The sequence below is a fragment of the Mobula birostris genome, chromosome 21, assembly GCF_030028105.1.
Source record: "Mobula birostris isolate sMobBir1 chromosome 21, sMobBir1.hap1, whole genome shotgun sequence".
In the NCBI taxonomy this organism is placed as follows: domain Eukaryota; kingdom Metazoa; phylum Chordata; class Chondrichthyes; order Myliobatiformes; family Myliobatidae; genus Mobula; species Mobula birostris.
The window spans coordinates 53447476-53464184 of record NC_092390.1 but is presented as its reverse complement, the minus strand read 5'-3'; the positions used below and the strand labels follow the sequence as shown (position 1 = coordinate 53464184).

Sequence of the window (16709 nt, the reverse complement as noted above, 5' to 3'; positions counted from 1 at the left end):
ATTTTAAACATAGTGGGAATGACAAATTTGACTCTCAAGAATGCAGGTATGGCCGAGTGGCCATCACTGGGAGTGGGCACTGCGTTGAGGCCTGAGAGCAGAAAACAAATCTGTGCTGATTAAAGCATCAAGCCAGATTAAAATTGTTGAAGTCAATAACCCCTCTTCTCTGTACGACCGTCAACTCCTCCCTCCTTGGGGTTCCATGCCAACAGGTTCAGGAACTATTGTTGCCCTACGGCCAATGGGCTTCTGGACTGGCATCACTCACCTCAGCACTGAAATGACTCCACAACTGTGGACTCATTTTTAGGTATTCTTCAACTCATGCTCTATGTGTTATCTATTTACTTTTTTATTACTATTTGCACGTGTTTGTTGTGTATGATTTTTCATCAATTCTAATGTGTTTCTTTGTTCTGTGGCTGCCTGCAAGAAGATAGATCTCAAGGTTGTATATGGTATACATAATTGAATAAAAAATGTACTTTGAACTTCGAAAGACACACCCATATGTATCCCTATTGGAAATCTTCATGACCAGATTGGATTCCTCTATCAAATCTCTACCCATGGCTTTAAGAGAGTATGTGCTCTCTCTAGTGCTCAGATGATTGAATTTGTTCAATAGTAACAGATGGCATACATCCCTCCCCACTAATCTCCTTCCTGGCACTTATCCTTGCAAGGTGCCTAAGTGCTACATCTGCCCATTCACCTCCTCCCTTACCTCCATTCAGGGTCGCAAACAGTTCTTCCAGGTGAGGCAATATTTCACCTATGAATCAACTGGGGTGGTCTATTGTGTCTAGGGCTCCCCATGTGGCCTCCTCTACATTGGTGAGACCTGTCGTAAATTGGGAGACTGCTTCATTGAGCATCTCTGCGCCAACCACCAAAAGCAAAACTTCCCAGTGGCCAAACATTTCACCTCCAATTCTCATTCTCGTTCTGGCATGACAGTCCATGGTCTTCTGTTGTGCCATGATGAGGCCACCCTTAGGATGGTGGGGCAACACCTTGCATCCCATCTGGGAAACCCCAAACTGATGGCATGAATATCGATTTCTCCTTCTGGTAAAAATATGTTTCCCTCCCCCTCCGCTCTTCTTCTATTCCCCACTCTGTCCTCTTACCTGCTTATCACCTCTCCCTGTTGCCCCTCCTCCTTCCCTTTCTCCTATGGTCCACTCTGCCTCCTATCAGATTCCTTCTTCACCAGCCCTCTACCTTTCCGACACACTTGTCTTCACCTGTCACCTTCTAGCTATTCTCCTTCCCCTCCCTCCACATTTTTATTCTTGCATCTTACCCCTTCTTTTCTCATTTGCAAGAAGGTTTTTGGCCTGAAATGTTGACTGTTTATTCATTTCCATAGATGCTGCCAGACTTGCTGAGTTCCTCCAGAATTTTATGTGTTGCTTTGGATTTCCAGCACTTGCAGAATTTCTCATATTTATGGTATACAGTTAAACAGGTTGTTTTTGTTAAACATAAATAATTTTTATATCTAAGAGTGGAAAGATCCGAATCACAGTTTTTGTATTATGACAGTTGGCACCAGTTTTGAATCTTGTTTCACAATGCAGAAAGGTTTAAGACATAAGAGCATTAAACATAAGCACTTTAAGTAGCATAAGGGTGGCGCAGTAGCATACTGGTTAGCGCAATGTTTTACAATGCCAGCGATTAGCAAATGGGGTTCAATTTCCACCAATGTCGGCAAGAAGTCCCCATGGCCGCATGGTTTTCCTCCTGGTGTTCCGGTTTCCTCCCACATTCATAAAGCATATGTTTAGGGGTTAGTAAGTTGTGGGTATGCTATATGGCAGCAGAAACATCCTAGGACTATGTTGCTCATTGACATAAACAGAGCATTTCACTGCATGTTTCAATGTTTTGATGTACCTGTGTCAAATAAAGCTAGTCTTAACCTTAAAATCTTAGATGCTGTTGTAAACAAAATGACCACTTCACCATCGAAGACTTCTTGGCTGTGACTGCACCTCTGGTCCACCTTTTGGTATCATTCTCATGTCCCTTGATTCCATAAGTGTATAAACATCCACCAAACTCCTAAATGTATTCAATGCCAATGTTCTCTTCATCTTAATTCTAAATGGCCAATCCCTATCTTGGAACTATCCCCTCATTCTACATACTCAGGCCAAAGTAAGTAACCTCTCAGCATTTACATTAAAAATTTCTGTAGGAATTGGTTATGTTTCAAAATTTACATCTCTTATTATAAAAATTTTCATGAGAATAGAATAGCTATATTGTCTCCCCAGAGGACAACCTAATTGTTGTGAGAATCAGTCTACTGAAACTATATTTCAGTAGCTCCATGGAAATTACAGCCTTCCTTACGCACAGAAAGCAAAACTCTGCACTATACTCCAGGATGTGGTCTTACCAAAACCCTGCAAGATTGCAACAAGACATCCTTATTCTTACACTCCTACCGTTTTGCAATGAATGGCAACATACCATTTGCACCACTGACAGCTTGCTATTTCTAAGTTCATAAGCCAAAATACCAAGAACCCTTTCCACACTGACGTTTATCAATTACTCAACATTTAAAAAAATATTGGGCTAGATATTCTAAAGTGAATAAACCGAATTTTGAAATGCATTTAGAGAACGGCCTTGCTAATTTCTTCCAGGTCTATGAAGTACTGATTTTTATAAGCACAAAATATCCAAGGAATCACGTACGATTCTTTCTCTTTCGGCATGATTATAGCCTTGTCGAAGTTCAGGAGGCACAGGAAATGTGACAACTTACCTGCATCATCTCCCAAATGATGTGTCCTCTAAAATAACTGTTCACATTAATCCTAGAGAGTTAGATGCCCCTTTGCTGGAGGTGGTGAATAAACATTTTATGAGGGGTGTCTGAGGTCAAAGTGTGGGCTTTGAAGAGTGTTGGCGTCATTGAGGAGAATGAATAGTAACTAAGTCTGGATTTTTTTCTCTCTTTCTTAGTGTCTTTCTTTCTTAGTGGGGGAAGTCTAGTGTCAATAATGTAAGAGACGACCCAGTGAAAACAAATTGGGAGAAGATGTTTGCAGGTAAAACAGCAGTTCACAAGTGGGAGTTTCTTAAAAGAATGTTAGTAAGAGTTCAGGGCCAGAATGTTCTGATGAGTGTGGATGGCAAAAAATGGCAAGACAAGATAACCTGAAAGACAAAAGATGTTGAAAGTTTAATCAGGAAATAGCAGAAAACATATGGCAGGTATAAGCAACAGGGATGAAGGGAATTTCTTGAGGAATGTAAGGTGTGTAGACATCTTAAGGAAAAATCAAGAGGGTATAAAGGCACGATGAAATATACCTGCCAAGTAAGATTAATGGGAATCCAAAACATTCTATAAGTACACCAGGAGCAAGTGTGTAATCATGGAAAGAATGGGTCTCCTAAGGGACCAATCTATTTGTGAAGTCCTGTGATGTGGCCAAGGTCCTAAATGAGTACTTCCCCTTTGTATTTACCAAGGAAAAAGATGTTCAGTTAAGTATTGCTTTTAATTTTAGCACTCATTTATTGAAAATGGACTTTTCCCAAAATGAAATATGCTAATGCCCATGACTAGTTTGTCAGAGAAAATGGACAGTATTGCCCCATGGATCAATCTTGCTCCTGGTCCTAAAAGCACTCACAGCATTACTTTTCAATCTCCATCTGGTGGACCCTGTGCTTCCCAATGACCATGCTGATCTCTACTTCTCTGCTTTTTGTCTATCCATAGGCAGCTGGCTCACTCTCATCTTCCCCAACAGAGCACAAACAGCCCTGCTGGTCAGCTAGTACTGAAATGTGAACTGACTAACACATTTGTTTTATTCCTAACCATGCCCCATTCCCAGTACCGGATCAGACTGCAAAATCTTCCTTTCGGTGTAAAGGATGTTTAGATTATGAAGCCATGCAGTCCTCTTTTATTGTCATTTAGTAATGCATGGATTAAGAAATGATACATTATTTCCTCCGGTGTGATATCACAAAACACAGGACAGACCAAGACTGAAAAAACTGACAAAACCACATAATTATAACACATAGTTACAAACAGTGCAACAATACCATAACTTGATGAAGAAGTCCATGAGCACAATAAAGTTCGAAGTTTCTCAAATGTCCCACATCTCATGCAGACAGGAGAAAGAAGAAAAACTCTCCCTGCCATGCCGACCACAATCCGACTCTTGAGTCATCCGAAAACTTCGAGCTCTGATCAGCTCTCCGACACCGAGTTCTGAGCGCCATCTCTGTCCAAACGATTCGACCTCCTTCTCGGTCGCCAAAAGCAGGCAAGGCCGGGGATTTTGAGGCCTACCCTCTGAAAGATTCCCGACCACACAGTTCAGTCATGTCACAGAGCTTTAACCAGTCACACTACTGAAATCTGTGAATGCTCACTGAAATGATCAGTGGCATACCAAACAATGATCATGTAGAGTGCCTTTAATGAGCGCACTGCAATTTCTAGACCTCTGTGTGTTTCTGATATATTCTGCTTTATTCTGTAGCCTTGAACTTTCTATCAATTCCATTAAGCACAGCTCAGATACCATATTCCAGTTTGCTGATAACACCACTCTTGTAGGCCAGATCAAAGTTGGTGATGAATCAGCATATAGGAGGGAGGTAGAAAATCTGGCTGAGTGGTGCCATAACAACAACCTCTTACTCAGTGTCAGCAAGACCAAGGAGCTGCTTATTGACTTCAAGAGAGGGAAATCAGAATCCATAAGCCAGTCCTTATCAGAGGATCGGAGGTGGCGAGGGTCGGCAACTTTAAGTTCCTTGGTGTTATTTTGGAGGACCTGTCCTGCGCCCAGCATATGAGTGCAATTGTGTAGCATGCATGGCAACTCCTCTAGTTCATAGGAGTTTTTGAAGATTAGGCATGACATCTAAAAATTTGAGAAGTTTGAATAGATGTGTAATGGAGAGTATGTTGACAGGCCTGGTCTTGGATAAGAAATCCTACAAAAAGTAGTGGATACAGCCCTCCACACTGCCTGAGGATAAAAGGTAGAACCGAGTCAGTACAGTGGAAAAGAACTTTGACTAGTGGCCAATCGACATTTGAGATTGATTTGCAAGAGCAAATTAAAGGAAGGCAGGGACAAGCACTGTGGGCATCATTGCAACAGCCATCATCTAAGTGGACATAGTCAGGGAGGTGATCTTGAGGCTTCAGCTCTCAGAGGCTTCAGTCAGAGAAAGCAATGGAAAGAAAAGCTCAAGTTTCTTCGTTCTTTTCTTTATATCTACTCAGCTAGGACAGTAGAGATGCCAGGCAGGATAGTGGAATGCTCCTCTTGCAGGATGTGGGACAACAGGGAGATGTCCCGGAGGGAGTGTCCCGGAGGACTACAACTGCGAGAAGTGCATCCAGCTGCAGCTTCTAACAAACCATGTTAAGGAGTTGGAGCTGGAACTGGACGAACTCCAGATCATTCAGGAGGCTGAGTGAGTGATAGATAGGACATATAGAGAGGTAATTACACCCAAGATTCAGGACACAGGAAACTGGGTGACAGTCAGGAAGGGGAAAGGGGATAAAGAGCTGGTGTAGAATATCCCTGTGGCAATCCCATTCCCCTCAACAACAGGTAAATCACTTTATCACTTTGGATAATGGTGGTGGCAGGGGGTGGGGGCAAGAGGTCCTAAGAGCGGACAGTCACAGTGCTCCGGATGGCTCTTGACGTGAGTTGGCAACAGCACATGACGAACGTTGAGCTCTATAACGACCTACAGATGCTCACCACTAAAATCGAGGTGAGAAGACTGCAACTAGCGGGGCACTGTCTACGCCATCCCGAGCTACCTGCCAGCCTAGTCATCATATGGGAGTCCAAGCATGGGAGGATGAACCCTGGGCACCCTCCCAAGACTATGGTCAACACGCTTCTCAAAGACAGTGATGCGGCTAATGTGGATGAACTGAACACACTGATGAGGGAGAGGGAGAAGTAGAGAGTCCATCATCGTGCCCGACGCTGGCCCCCTAGGCCTGAGTCGACGTAGTAGTAGGCATCACTGAATCATGGCTGGAAGAAGATTATAGCTGGGAGCTAATGTCCAAGGATACACATTGTATCGAAAGGACAGGCAGGAAGGCAGAGAGGGTGACATTGCTCTGTTGGTAAAAAATTAAATCAATCATTAGAAAGAGGTGACATAGGGCCAGAAGGTGACAAATTAGGAGAATGGACAAAGAAAAGACGTAGGGAATACAGTGTCAGGAAGTGTATGGTTATGCACTTTGGTTAAAGAAATACAAGGGTTGACTATTTTCTGATAAGAGAGAAAATATTAAAAACTGAGGTGCAAAGGTACTTCGGAGTCTTTGTGCAGTATTCCCTTAAGGTTAATTTGCAGATTGAGTCTGTGGTGAGGAAGGCAAATGCAATGTTAGCATTCATTTCAAGAGGACTAGAATAGAAAATGCAAGGATGTAATGTTGAGACTTTATAAAGCACTGGAGAGTCCTCACTTCGAGTGTTGTGAGCACCTTTAGAACATAGAACATAGAATAATACAGCACGGTACAGGCCCTTCAGCCACAATGTTGTGCCGACCCTCAAACTCTGCCTCTCATATAATCACCCCCACCTTAAATTCCTCCATATACCTGTCTAGTAGTCTCTTAAATATCACTAGTGTGTCTGCTTCCACCACTGACTCAGGCAGTACATTTCATGCACCAACCACTCTCTGAGTAAAAATCCTTCCTCTCATATCCCCCTTGAACTTCCCACCCCTTACCTTAAAGCCATGTCCTCTTGTATTGAGCAGTGGTGCCCTGGGGACGAGGCAAGGCTATCCACTCTAACTATTCCTCTTAATATCTTGTATACCTCTATCATGTCTCTTCTCATCCTCCTTCTCTCCAAAGAGTAAAGCCCTAGCTCCCTTAATCTCTAATCATAATCCATACTCTCTAAACCAGGCAGCATCCTGGTAAATCTCCTCTGTACCCTTTCCAATGCTTCCATATCCTTCCTATAGTGAGGCAACCAGAACTGGACACAGTACTCCATGTGTGGCCTAACCAGAGTCTTATAGAGCTGCATCATTACCTCACGACTCTTAAACTCTATCCCTCGACTTATGAAAGCTAACACCCCATAAGCTTTCTTAACTACCCTATCTACCTGTGAGGCAACTTTCAGGGATCTGTAGACATGTACCCCAAGATCCCTCTGCTCCTCCACACTACCAAGTATCCTGCCATTTACTTTGTACTCTTCCTTGGAGTTTGTCCTTCCAAAGTGTACCACCTCACACTTCTCTGGGTTGAACTCCATCTGCCACTTATCAGCCCACTTCTGCATCCTATCAATGTCTCTCTGCAATCTTCGACAATCCTCTACACTATCCACAACACCACCAACCTTTGTGTCGTCTGCAAACTTGCCAACCCACCCTTCTACCTCCACATCCAGATCGTTAATAAAAATCACGAAAAGTAGAGGTCCCAGAACCGATCCTTGTGGGACATCACTAGTCACAACCCTCCAATCCGAATGTACTCCCTCCAGCACGATCCTCTGCCTTCTGCAGGCAAGCCAATTCTGAATCCACCTGGCCAAACTTCCCTGGATTCTATGCCTTCTGACTTTCTGAATAAGCCTACCGTGTGGAACCTTGTCAAATGTCTTACTAAAATTCATATAGATTACATCCATTGCACTACCCTCATCTATATGCCTGGTCACCGCCTCAAAGAACTCTATCAGGCTTGTTAGACACGATCTGCCCTTCACAAAGCCATGCTGACTGTCCCTGATCAGACCATGATTCTGTAAATGCCCGTAGATCCTACCTCTAAGAATCTTTTCCAACAACTTTCCCACCACAGACGTAAGGCTCACTGGTCTATAATTACCTGGACTATCCCTACTACCTTTTTTGAACAAGGGGACAACATTCACCTCCCTCCAATCCTCCAGTACCATTCCCGTGGACAACAAGGACATAAAGATCCTAGCCAGAGGTTCAGCAATCTCTTCCCTTGCCTCCTGGAGCAGCCTGGGGAATATTCCGTCAGGCCCCGGGACTTATCCATCCTAACGTATCTTAACAACTCCAACACCTCCTCTCCCTTAATATCAACGTGCTCCAGAACATCAACCTCACTCATATTGTCCTCACCTTCATCAAGTTCCCTCTCATTGGTGAATACTGAAGAGAAGTATTCATTGAGGACCTCGCTCACTTCCACAGCCTCCAGGCACATCTTCCCACCTTTATCTCTAATCGGTCCTACCTTCACTCCTGTCATCCTTTTGTTCTTCACGTAATTGAAGAATGCCTTGGGGTTTACCTTTACCCTACTCACCAAGGCCTTCTCATACCCCCTTCTTGCTCTTCTCAGCCCCTTCTTAAGCTCCTTTCTTGCTACCCTATATTCCTCAATAGACCCATCTGATCCTTGCTTCTTAAACCTCATGTATGCCGCTTTTTTCCACCTGACTAGATTTTCCACCTCACTTGTCACCTATGGTTCCTTCACCCTGCCATTCTTTATCTTCCTCCCTTTTGGGCCCCTTATCTTAGAAAGGATGTGCTGTTACTAGAGAGGGTTCAAATGAGGTTCACAAAAATGATTCCAGAATTGAATGCCTTGTCATATGAAGAGCATTTGATTGCCTTTGGGCTTGTATTCACTAGAATTCATGAGAATGAGCGGTGACCTCATTGAAGCATATCGAATAGTGAAAGGCCTTGATAGAGTGGATGTGGAGAGAATGTTTTTTATGGAGGGAAGAGTCTAAAACCAGAGGACTGAGCCTCAGAATAGAAGGGAGTCCTTTTAGGACAGAAATGAGGAGGAATTTCTTTAGCCAGAGAGTGGTGAATCTGTGAAATTCTTTGCCACAGACAGCTGTGGAGGCCATGTTTTTATATACAAAGCAGAGGTTGCTAGATATCTTGATTGGTCAGGCATGAAGGAATGTGGGGTAGAAGGCAGGAGATTGGGGTTGAGAGGAAAATTGGATCAGCCACAATGAAATGGTGGAGCAGATTCGATGGGCCAAATGACCTGTTTCTGCTCCTATATATTGTGTTCTCATATAACATGTCCACTTTTGACTTTAATAACCTTTCTCAAAATGATGGACTGCCATTGCAAGGACACAATATCCCTTTGGTCTGGTTACTAGAGATCTTTAAAATGCACAATGAATGCTCATTTTAGCGTAAATGTTTGCAAGTTACAGAAGAATGAAATCTGAATGCCAAGAGCAGCCAGGCAGTATATGCGTATATGTAAGAAAATAGCGAGAAAAAGAACTGTGGCCTCTATTATGCATAATTGTAGACGTTCACTAAATTAATTTACAGAAAGATCAAATGAGTATATGTAGCTCTGTCTGTCAATATAATTATGTAATATTTGCATTTACAATGCAAATTAGATGAAAATATTCTGCAAGTGATCTGGTTCAATTTGTTCTAACTTAATTAGCATTAGTTAAATATTCACAGCATTTTATCTTTCATGTCTGCCTTTTATCTTTTAAAGAAAATTGAATAATATTGCTTTGGGGTAAAATAATAGTGTCATATTAATCCCCATTATCTTAGCAAGAAGGGATCAAGATGGTGATCATGTTCACTACAGTGTTTTAGTAACATAATTTAAATAATAAAATCGGGTACGCAAACTGAACACAGGACAGCTGGCTGATAAATAGTGGCAAGCGTGAACAGAGCAGTATGGTGCGATTATAAGCTGTTATAACTTCAAATTGTTCAGATATTTTTCCCTATTGTTGGAAAACCCAGAACATGGTAGCATAATAGTTAGCACAATTCTTTACAGTACGGGTGAAATGATTTCAGTTCCCGCCGATGCCTGTCAGGAGTTTGTATGTTCTTCACGAGACTATGTGGGTTTCCTCCTGGTGCTCCAGTTCCTCCACCCCCCCCCCCCCCCCACAGTCCAAAGACATTCTGTTTAGTTGATTAATTGGTCATTTTGAATGGTCCCATGATTAGGCTAGAATTAAATCAGGGAATTGCTGGCTCAATGGGTCAGTGGGGCTGTATTCTGCGCTGTATCTCAATAAATAGATAAACATGAAAGAGAATGGAGGCAGCCTGCTTCGGCAGTCAGGTGGTTCTTACAGAACTGCTTGAAAGTTGGAGAGAGCAGGTATGTTCCATTCCATTGCTAAACAAATTTTCTACAGATGACGAGCTCTGCTTTCTGCCACTATTTACCTGAAACAATCTGCCTCATCCCTCTCCCTAAAAAGTTATTCCCAATTCATATTGTCTCCTTTCAACCTTATGTTATCCGCTTCTCTCTTTCAGTTTCCAATCTGAACACCCATTTTTGCTCAAGGTTGTCACTATCCTTCTGTCTGATTTATCGGACTTTGACCCTGCCTACCAGTCCCTAGTCTTTGCTATTTTGGCAAGAGCCATTCCTAAAGGTCATTGTTTGCTTTCCTACACAGTCAGCAATGAGTCAATCTTCTTGTTATGTGCAGAAGTACGTGTAGACACAGGTGCAATGAAAATCTTACTTGCAGCAGCATCACAGGCAAATGTAATCAGGTAGATTGCATTGTTAAGTGAAGCATAAATTAAGCAGAATTTATGCACCATTTTGAAAAGAAAGAACACAACTAGAACAAAAAAACTGAAATCCATTGTAGCGCTAAGTGATCAAAGTTGTGAACGTGTTGCTATGCTGAGGTAGTGATTAATGTTGTGAAGGTTGATTCAAGAACTGAATGGTTGAAGGGAAGTGGCCATTCTTGAATCAGTTGGTGTTGCACTTCAGGTTCCAGTACTTACTGCCTGATGGTAGTGTAAGAAGATAGCATAGCCCAGATGGTGAGGATCTTTGATGATGGATGTTGCCTTCCTGAAGCAGTGCCTTATGCAGATACTACTGATGGTGGGGATGTATTGAAACTGAGTTCACTGCTCCCTGCACCTTTATACATTCCTGTGCAATCGAATTGCAATACTAGACTATGATGCAACCAGTCTGAATACTTTCAACAGTACACCTGTAGTAGTTTATTAAGGCATTAACCCATTATCCGGGACATGCCCTCTTTTCATTGCTACCATCAAGGAGGAGGTACAGGAGCCTAAAGACACACACTCAACATTTAACATTTCAGGAACAGCTCCTCGCCCTCTGCCAACAGATTTCTGAATGGACAGTAAACTCATGAACATCACATCACTATTTTTTTGCTCTCTTTTTACACTACTTATTTAATATATATATATATATATACACACAGTTCATATTGTAATTTATAGTTTTTTCATTTTTTTTATATTACATTGTACTGCCGCCACAAAGCAACAAATTTCATGACATTATACCAGTGATGTTAAACCTGATTCTGAACTCTTGGTTTTATTGCTGTTCCAGAGATTAAATCATGCAGATTCAAATATACCTTTTGGAATTACTGAACGCAATGCTTTCAGCTTAAGACAGGAACGTAAAGTGAAATATGAAATCCTAGTACAGACAGAAATAGATGAAGAATGGCAAGTATTTACAACTGGTTACTTATGCCAGAAATTTGGTGTTACCAAAATGTCCTGCCAAAGCCAGGTAAGTCATTGTTTTAACATTATTAATAATTATCTTTTTTAACCCACCAACAACTGCCAAAATGGAACCTACTAATTAAAAATTAACAGATTAACAATCCATTATATGTGGATGCAGTCATTGCCAGCTGATTTCTGATATTAATAATTGACCAGGGATCAAAGGATATAAAGACAGTGAAACTAGGAGTAGGAATATCAATAAATGTTTTGTTGTAATTGCCCCAAGCTGTTTTTGAGTTTTTCTCTGACTACTTGCACCACCTGTGTAAACCTTCATAGCAGACATATATCTAACTTCAGAGGCAAAGAGAAATTCAATACGAAACAGGTCCTTTGACCCAGTTGTTCCAGGCCGACATCAGCATCCTCTCTGCTAGTCCCAGATGTCTGCATTCGGTCCATAACCCTTCAAGCCCTTGCCCTCTGTGTACAAATCCAAATGTGTCTTAAATGTTGGAATTGTACCTGCCCTGACCACTTCCTCTGGCAGATCATTCCATGTACTCATTACCCTCTGTGTAAAGAATTACTTCTCGGGTCTATTTTAAATCTCTCCCTCTTATTTTGTACCTGTGCTCTCTAGTTTTGTCTCCCCAGCCCTGGGGAAAAGATTGTGACTGTCTTCCTCATAATTTTATAAACTTCTATGAGGTTACCCTTCAGTCTCTTGTGCTTCAATGAATAGTGATCCATCATGGCCATCCTCACCCTGTAACTCAGGCCCTCTAGTCTGGGAGTATCCTCATGAATCTTTTCTGCTCCTTCTCCATCTTGACTACCTTTCTTATAATAGGGTGCCGGGCGACGGCGTGGAGATACTTCTCTGCCAAAGCAGGTGTGAGGTGCTCCTTCCCTCCACTAGCCTGCAGGTTAGCTTGGGCAAGATGTCGCATCTGCTCAGTCCCACATCAGGGTCACGTGAGGCCATAGGAGCCAGTGATGAGCAGCTGGGATCACAAGTCCTGGTTATACAACTACTGCCTTCTTCACCACCTTTTCTAACCGTGTGTCTGCTTTCAATGAACTGTGCTCTTGTACTCCCAGCTCCCTCTGTTCCTCTCACTTCAAGGACTCCTCATCTCATTTTGCGATATTTATTGCTTATTTATTTTTTGTTTCTTTTTGTACTTGTACAGTTGGTTATCATTTGCACACTGGTTTGCCCAAGTGGGTGTGATCTTTCATTGATTCTATTACAGTTATTATTCTATTATGGATTATTGAGTATGCCTGCAAGAAAATGATTCCATGTGTATGTATATGTACTTTGATAATAAATTTACTTCGAATTTTGTCAATGCTCTGACGTATGTTGTATAGATTCTACCCCAGTCTGACTGTCCAAACCACTTTACATCACACTCGTCTAAGTTTAAATCCATTTGCCATTCCTTAGTCCATCTTCTTAACTGAACAATACCTATTTGCAATTCATTGTTACCTGCTTCACTATCAACAAGATAATATAATATTTTCAGCAAATTTACTACATGTGCCACATACAGTATATTAACATCCAAATTACTATATAAGTAATGAATACAGAGACCTCAACACTGAACCCACTAGTCACATACCTTCAGTTGGAGAATTGACCAACCATCAGCCTCTGCTACCTGATATCAAGCCAATTATGAATGCCTCTCATAAGCTCCCCCTGATTCCCAGGCAACCAAATCTTCCAGATGAGTCTGCCACGTGGGGCCTACTCAAAGGTTTTACTAAAGTCCGTATGGACATATCCACTGCCCTACCTTCATCAATCCCTTTCGTTACCTCTTTGAAAAACTCTGAAAGATTCATCAGACATGACCTCCACAATGAAAGTTGTGCTGACTATTCTTGATCAGGCCTTGACTATCCAAGTGATGGCAGATCTTGTCCCTCAGAATTCCCTCCAGTTGCTTCCCTACTGCTGAAAAACAGTATCACCACTGTATAATTCCCTGGCCTGTCCTTGTTACCCTTCTTGGACAATGGAACAACATTGGAACAACACTTTCCATTCTTCAGGAATTTTACCAGTGGTTAATAATGAAGCAAATGTCTCTGCAAAGACCTCAACAATTTCTTCCAAGGTATCCATGAGGCCTGGAGATGCATTTGGTCTTGTGCTTTAAGGCTGTTATATTTCCTTCCTCCTATTATGCATATGTTCCAAGATCTCATTACTTATTATCCCCCATTTCTTTGGCAGCCACGATTTTCTCCTTAGTAAACACTGAGAAGAACTAGACATTAAAAATCTTATCTACTTCCTGTGGTTCCACATATAGCTGCAGAAAATGTTGTATAACATACTGTAATATTAACAGTAAAAGGGTGACTGGTTCCTTAAGGCAGCGGTCCCCATCCACCGGGCCGCAAAGCACGTGCTACTGGGCCACGAGGAAACGATATGATTTGGTGATAGGAGTCAGCTGCACCTTTCCTCATACCCTGTCACGCCCACTGTTGAGCTTGAACGCACGCGAGGTCATTACCCGCGCGTCATCCATGTCAGCGCAGTAAGAAGATCAACTCCTCGAGCTTGCAAATGATGGCAGGCTGAAAAGTATGTTTGACATAACGTCTCTGCCAGCATTCTATATCAAAGTCAAGGCTAAATATCCTGAGACAGCCACGAAAGCACTGAAAACGTTGCTTCCATTTCCAACATATCTCTGCAATGAATGCAACGAAAACTAAATTGCGGACTAGACAGGACATAAGGAACCCCCTTCAAGTATCGCTGTCTCCCATCGCCCCTCGATGGCACCGTCTTGTTGCAGGGAAACAAGCCCAGGGCTCCCACTGATTCAGCAATATTGGTGTGTTGCAGTGATTTTATATGTTCATACGGGGAAAATATGTGCTGTGTGTTTAATATCCAAACATTACTTAAGTGTTATGATGCTATTAACTTATAAGTGACATACAGTAATTGACTTATCATTGTATTCACGTGAGGAAAATATGTGCTGTGTGTTTATTATTAAATTCGTTTAGATAAACCCTTTTAGAAAGGAAATTGAGTGTACTAGCCACTAAAAAGTGACTTATAGTTGACTGATCTATATTCCGGTCGTGATTAACACCCCCCTCTGAACAGAATCGCCAAAAACAATTTGTAGAAAAAAAATCGGCACGTACACGCATGCGCACACAGGTGCCCGCGCAAGGCTTCATGGTAATTGTAGTCTTCTCGGGGTAAACACAACGTATTTGACAGTTACTCTTGTCCATTGGCAACCCTACCACCCCGCCCCCCCCCCCCCCCCCAAGTCGGCCGGTCCGCAAGAATATTGTCAATAATAAACTGGTCCACGGTGCAAAAAAGGTTGGGACCCCTGCCTTATGGTTGTCATAGCCAAGGGGGTAGTGGGGATAAGCTCCCACTACCTATTAAATATCCCCACTGAAGAGCCTCTGACAACCAAGTTCAGCTCTAGGCCTTCATGTGTGACTTAGCTACTAAGCCCAGCAGAACAGTTTCTACTGACAGGAGAAGAGGAAAAGGTGGGTTACCGGCACCTTAAAACCAGTTGCTTTGGGCAGCTTGTCAGCTCATCTAGGAGAGGAGAACTCTGATCACAAATCTCCTTTGCCTTGCGGCTATACCCACTTACAAGGAAGACCGGGAGTAACCCCAAGGAAAAAGTTGGAGTTGTACGTTGAATTCAATGTTGACTGACAATACCTGTGATGATCAATGTTGATAGCTGAGACGCAACATCTATGGTAGACACCAATGAACTGAGGGTCTCAAAAAGTGTCTGGGAGGAGACTAGGTTTCTAAGCAGTCAGTCTCTCCTTAGTCACCTTTTGGCTGTAATATAACTTAAAAATTTTGGGATCATCTTTAACCCATCTCATACCCTCTACTTGCCCTCCTAATTTCATTCATAAGCCTACTCTTAAACTGTATATTTGTTGAGGAATTCGTATGTACCCAGCTGCCTAAATGCAATGGATGCTTCCTTCTTTTTTGAACAGAGCCTCGATGTCTCTCGTCAGACAGGTTTCCCTATCATTGGCATGTCTAACCTAACAGGAACAAGCTTCCCCCAGACTCTTAATGTGACCCTTTTAAAAGCTTCCCATTTACCTACCGTTCCTTTGCCTTTAAATAATCACCCAGTCGACCCCAACTAGATCCTATGTAATACCCTCAAATTTGGTCCTACTCCAGTTCAGGACTTTAATCAGCACCTTCTTAACCTTTTTTAACCAGTACTTTTCTGCTGATCATTAGCTTGCTGCTGACATTAATGAAGCAGATGTTACTGCAACAGTCAGAAGTTTTGTTGGGGACATTGCTATATTGTGTTTTGATACATAAAGTCTGTAACAGCTGTAAGATATTACAGCTCTAAGTACATATTCTATGCATATCTATCTAGCTTTGCATAGAAATGTTTGACTTCACATTGCCAGATGTAAATCACCAAACAATATAAACATTGTGTATGTGTTTCATTCTTAATTGTTTATCAAAGAAAATTAATGATCCTTATGTTTCTTTTCAGATTCTGTTAGTGGATAGACTGACAATGCCTGTATATGTGACCTTTGCTCTTCTTTTTCCTGCAACTTGAAGAAATCAAGTAAAACAATAAGAAATCATTGAAAACTTTGAATATCAATGTTCACATCATGATTGTTTGATCTGGTATTTTCATTCTGCAAGGGATGCAATATTTCCCCCCCTCCACCTCTCTTTGGGAGTTTTCTTTTGATAAACGGCTTTCTGAAAAGCTGTTGTGATTCTTTTTTGTTAAAACTTTTAATTTCAATGGTTAATTCAAAGGCCTTGGTTAAAAACAAATGAGAAATACAGTACTAAAAATACACAGCAGAGATAAGGTTCTCTCTAACTCTGACAGGAAGGAGTTATCTTGGTTATACTGGGAAAGATTAAAGGTCCCCAAATAAATCCTGACAACATAAATGAGCTTAGATAGGAGATACATCTCTGTCAAAGGAGGTGTACGGTGCTCTTTCCCTCCACTAGGCCACAGATGATCCTTGTGCAAAGTGTAGCACCTCCTTATTCCCCAATCAGGGTCACATGAAGCCATGGGAGAAGGCAATGGATGGTCATATGA

The 16709-nt window shown here is 42.0% G+C and overlaps 1 protein-coding gene across 1 annotated transcript in view; it reads left to right on the top strand.

The window, feature by feature from the left end:
- Positions 1-16409, top strand: part of btbd16 (BTB (POZ) domain containing 16) — a 126574-nt gene extending 110165 nt beyond the window's left edge. Inside the window, exons 16-17 of the mRNA XM_072239790.1 lie at positions 11432-11620; positions 16131-16409. Of these exons, the coding sequence (XP_072095891.1) occupies positions 11432-11620; positions 16131-16199 (258 nt within the window). The 3' untranslated portion in view covers positions 16200-16409. The remainder of the gene's footprint in view (positions 1-11431; positions 11621-16130) is intronic.
- The last annotated feature ends 300 nt before the right edge of the window (positions 16410-16709 follow it).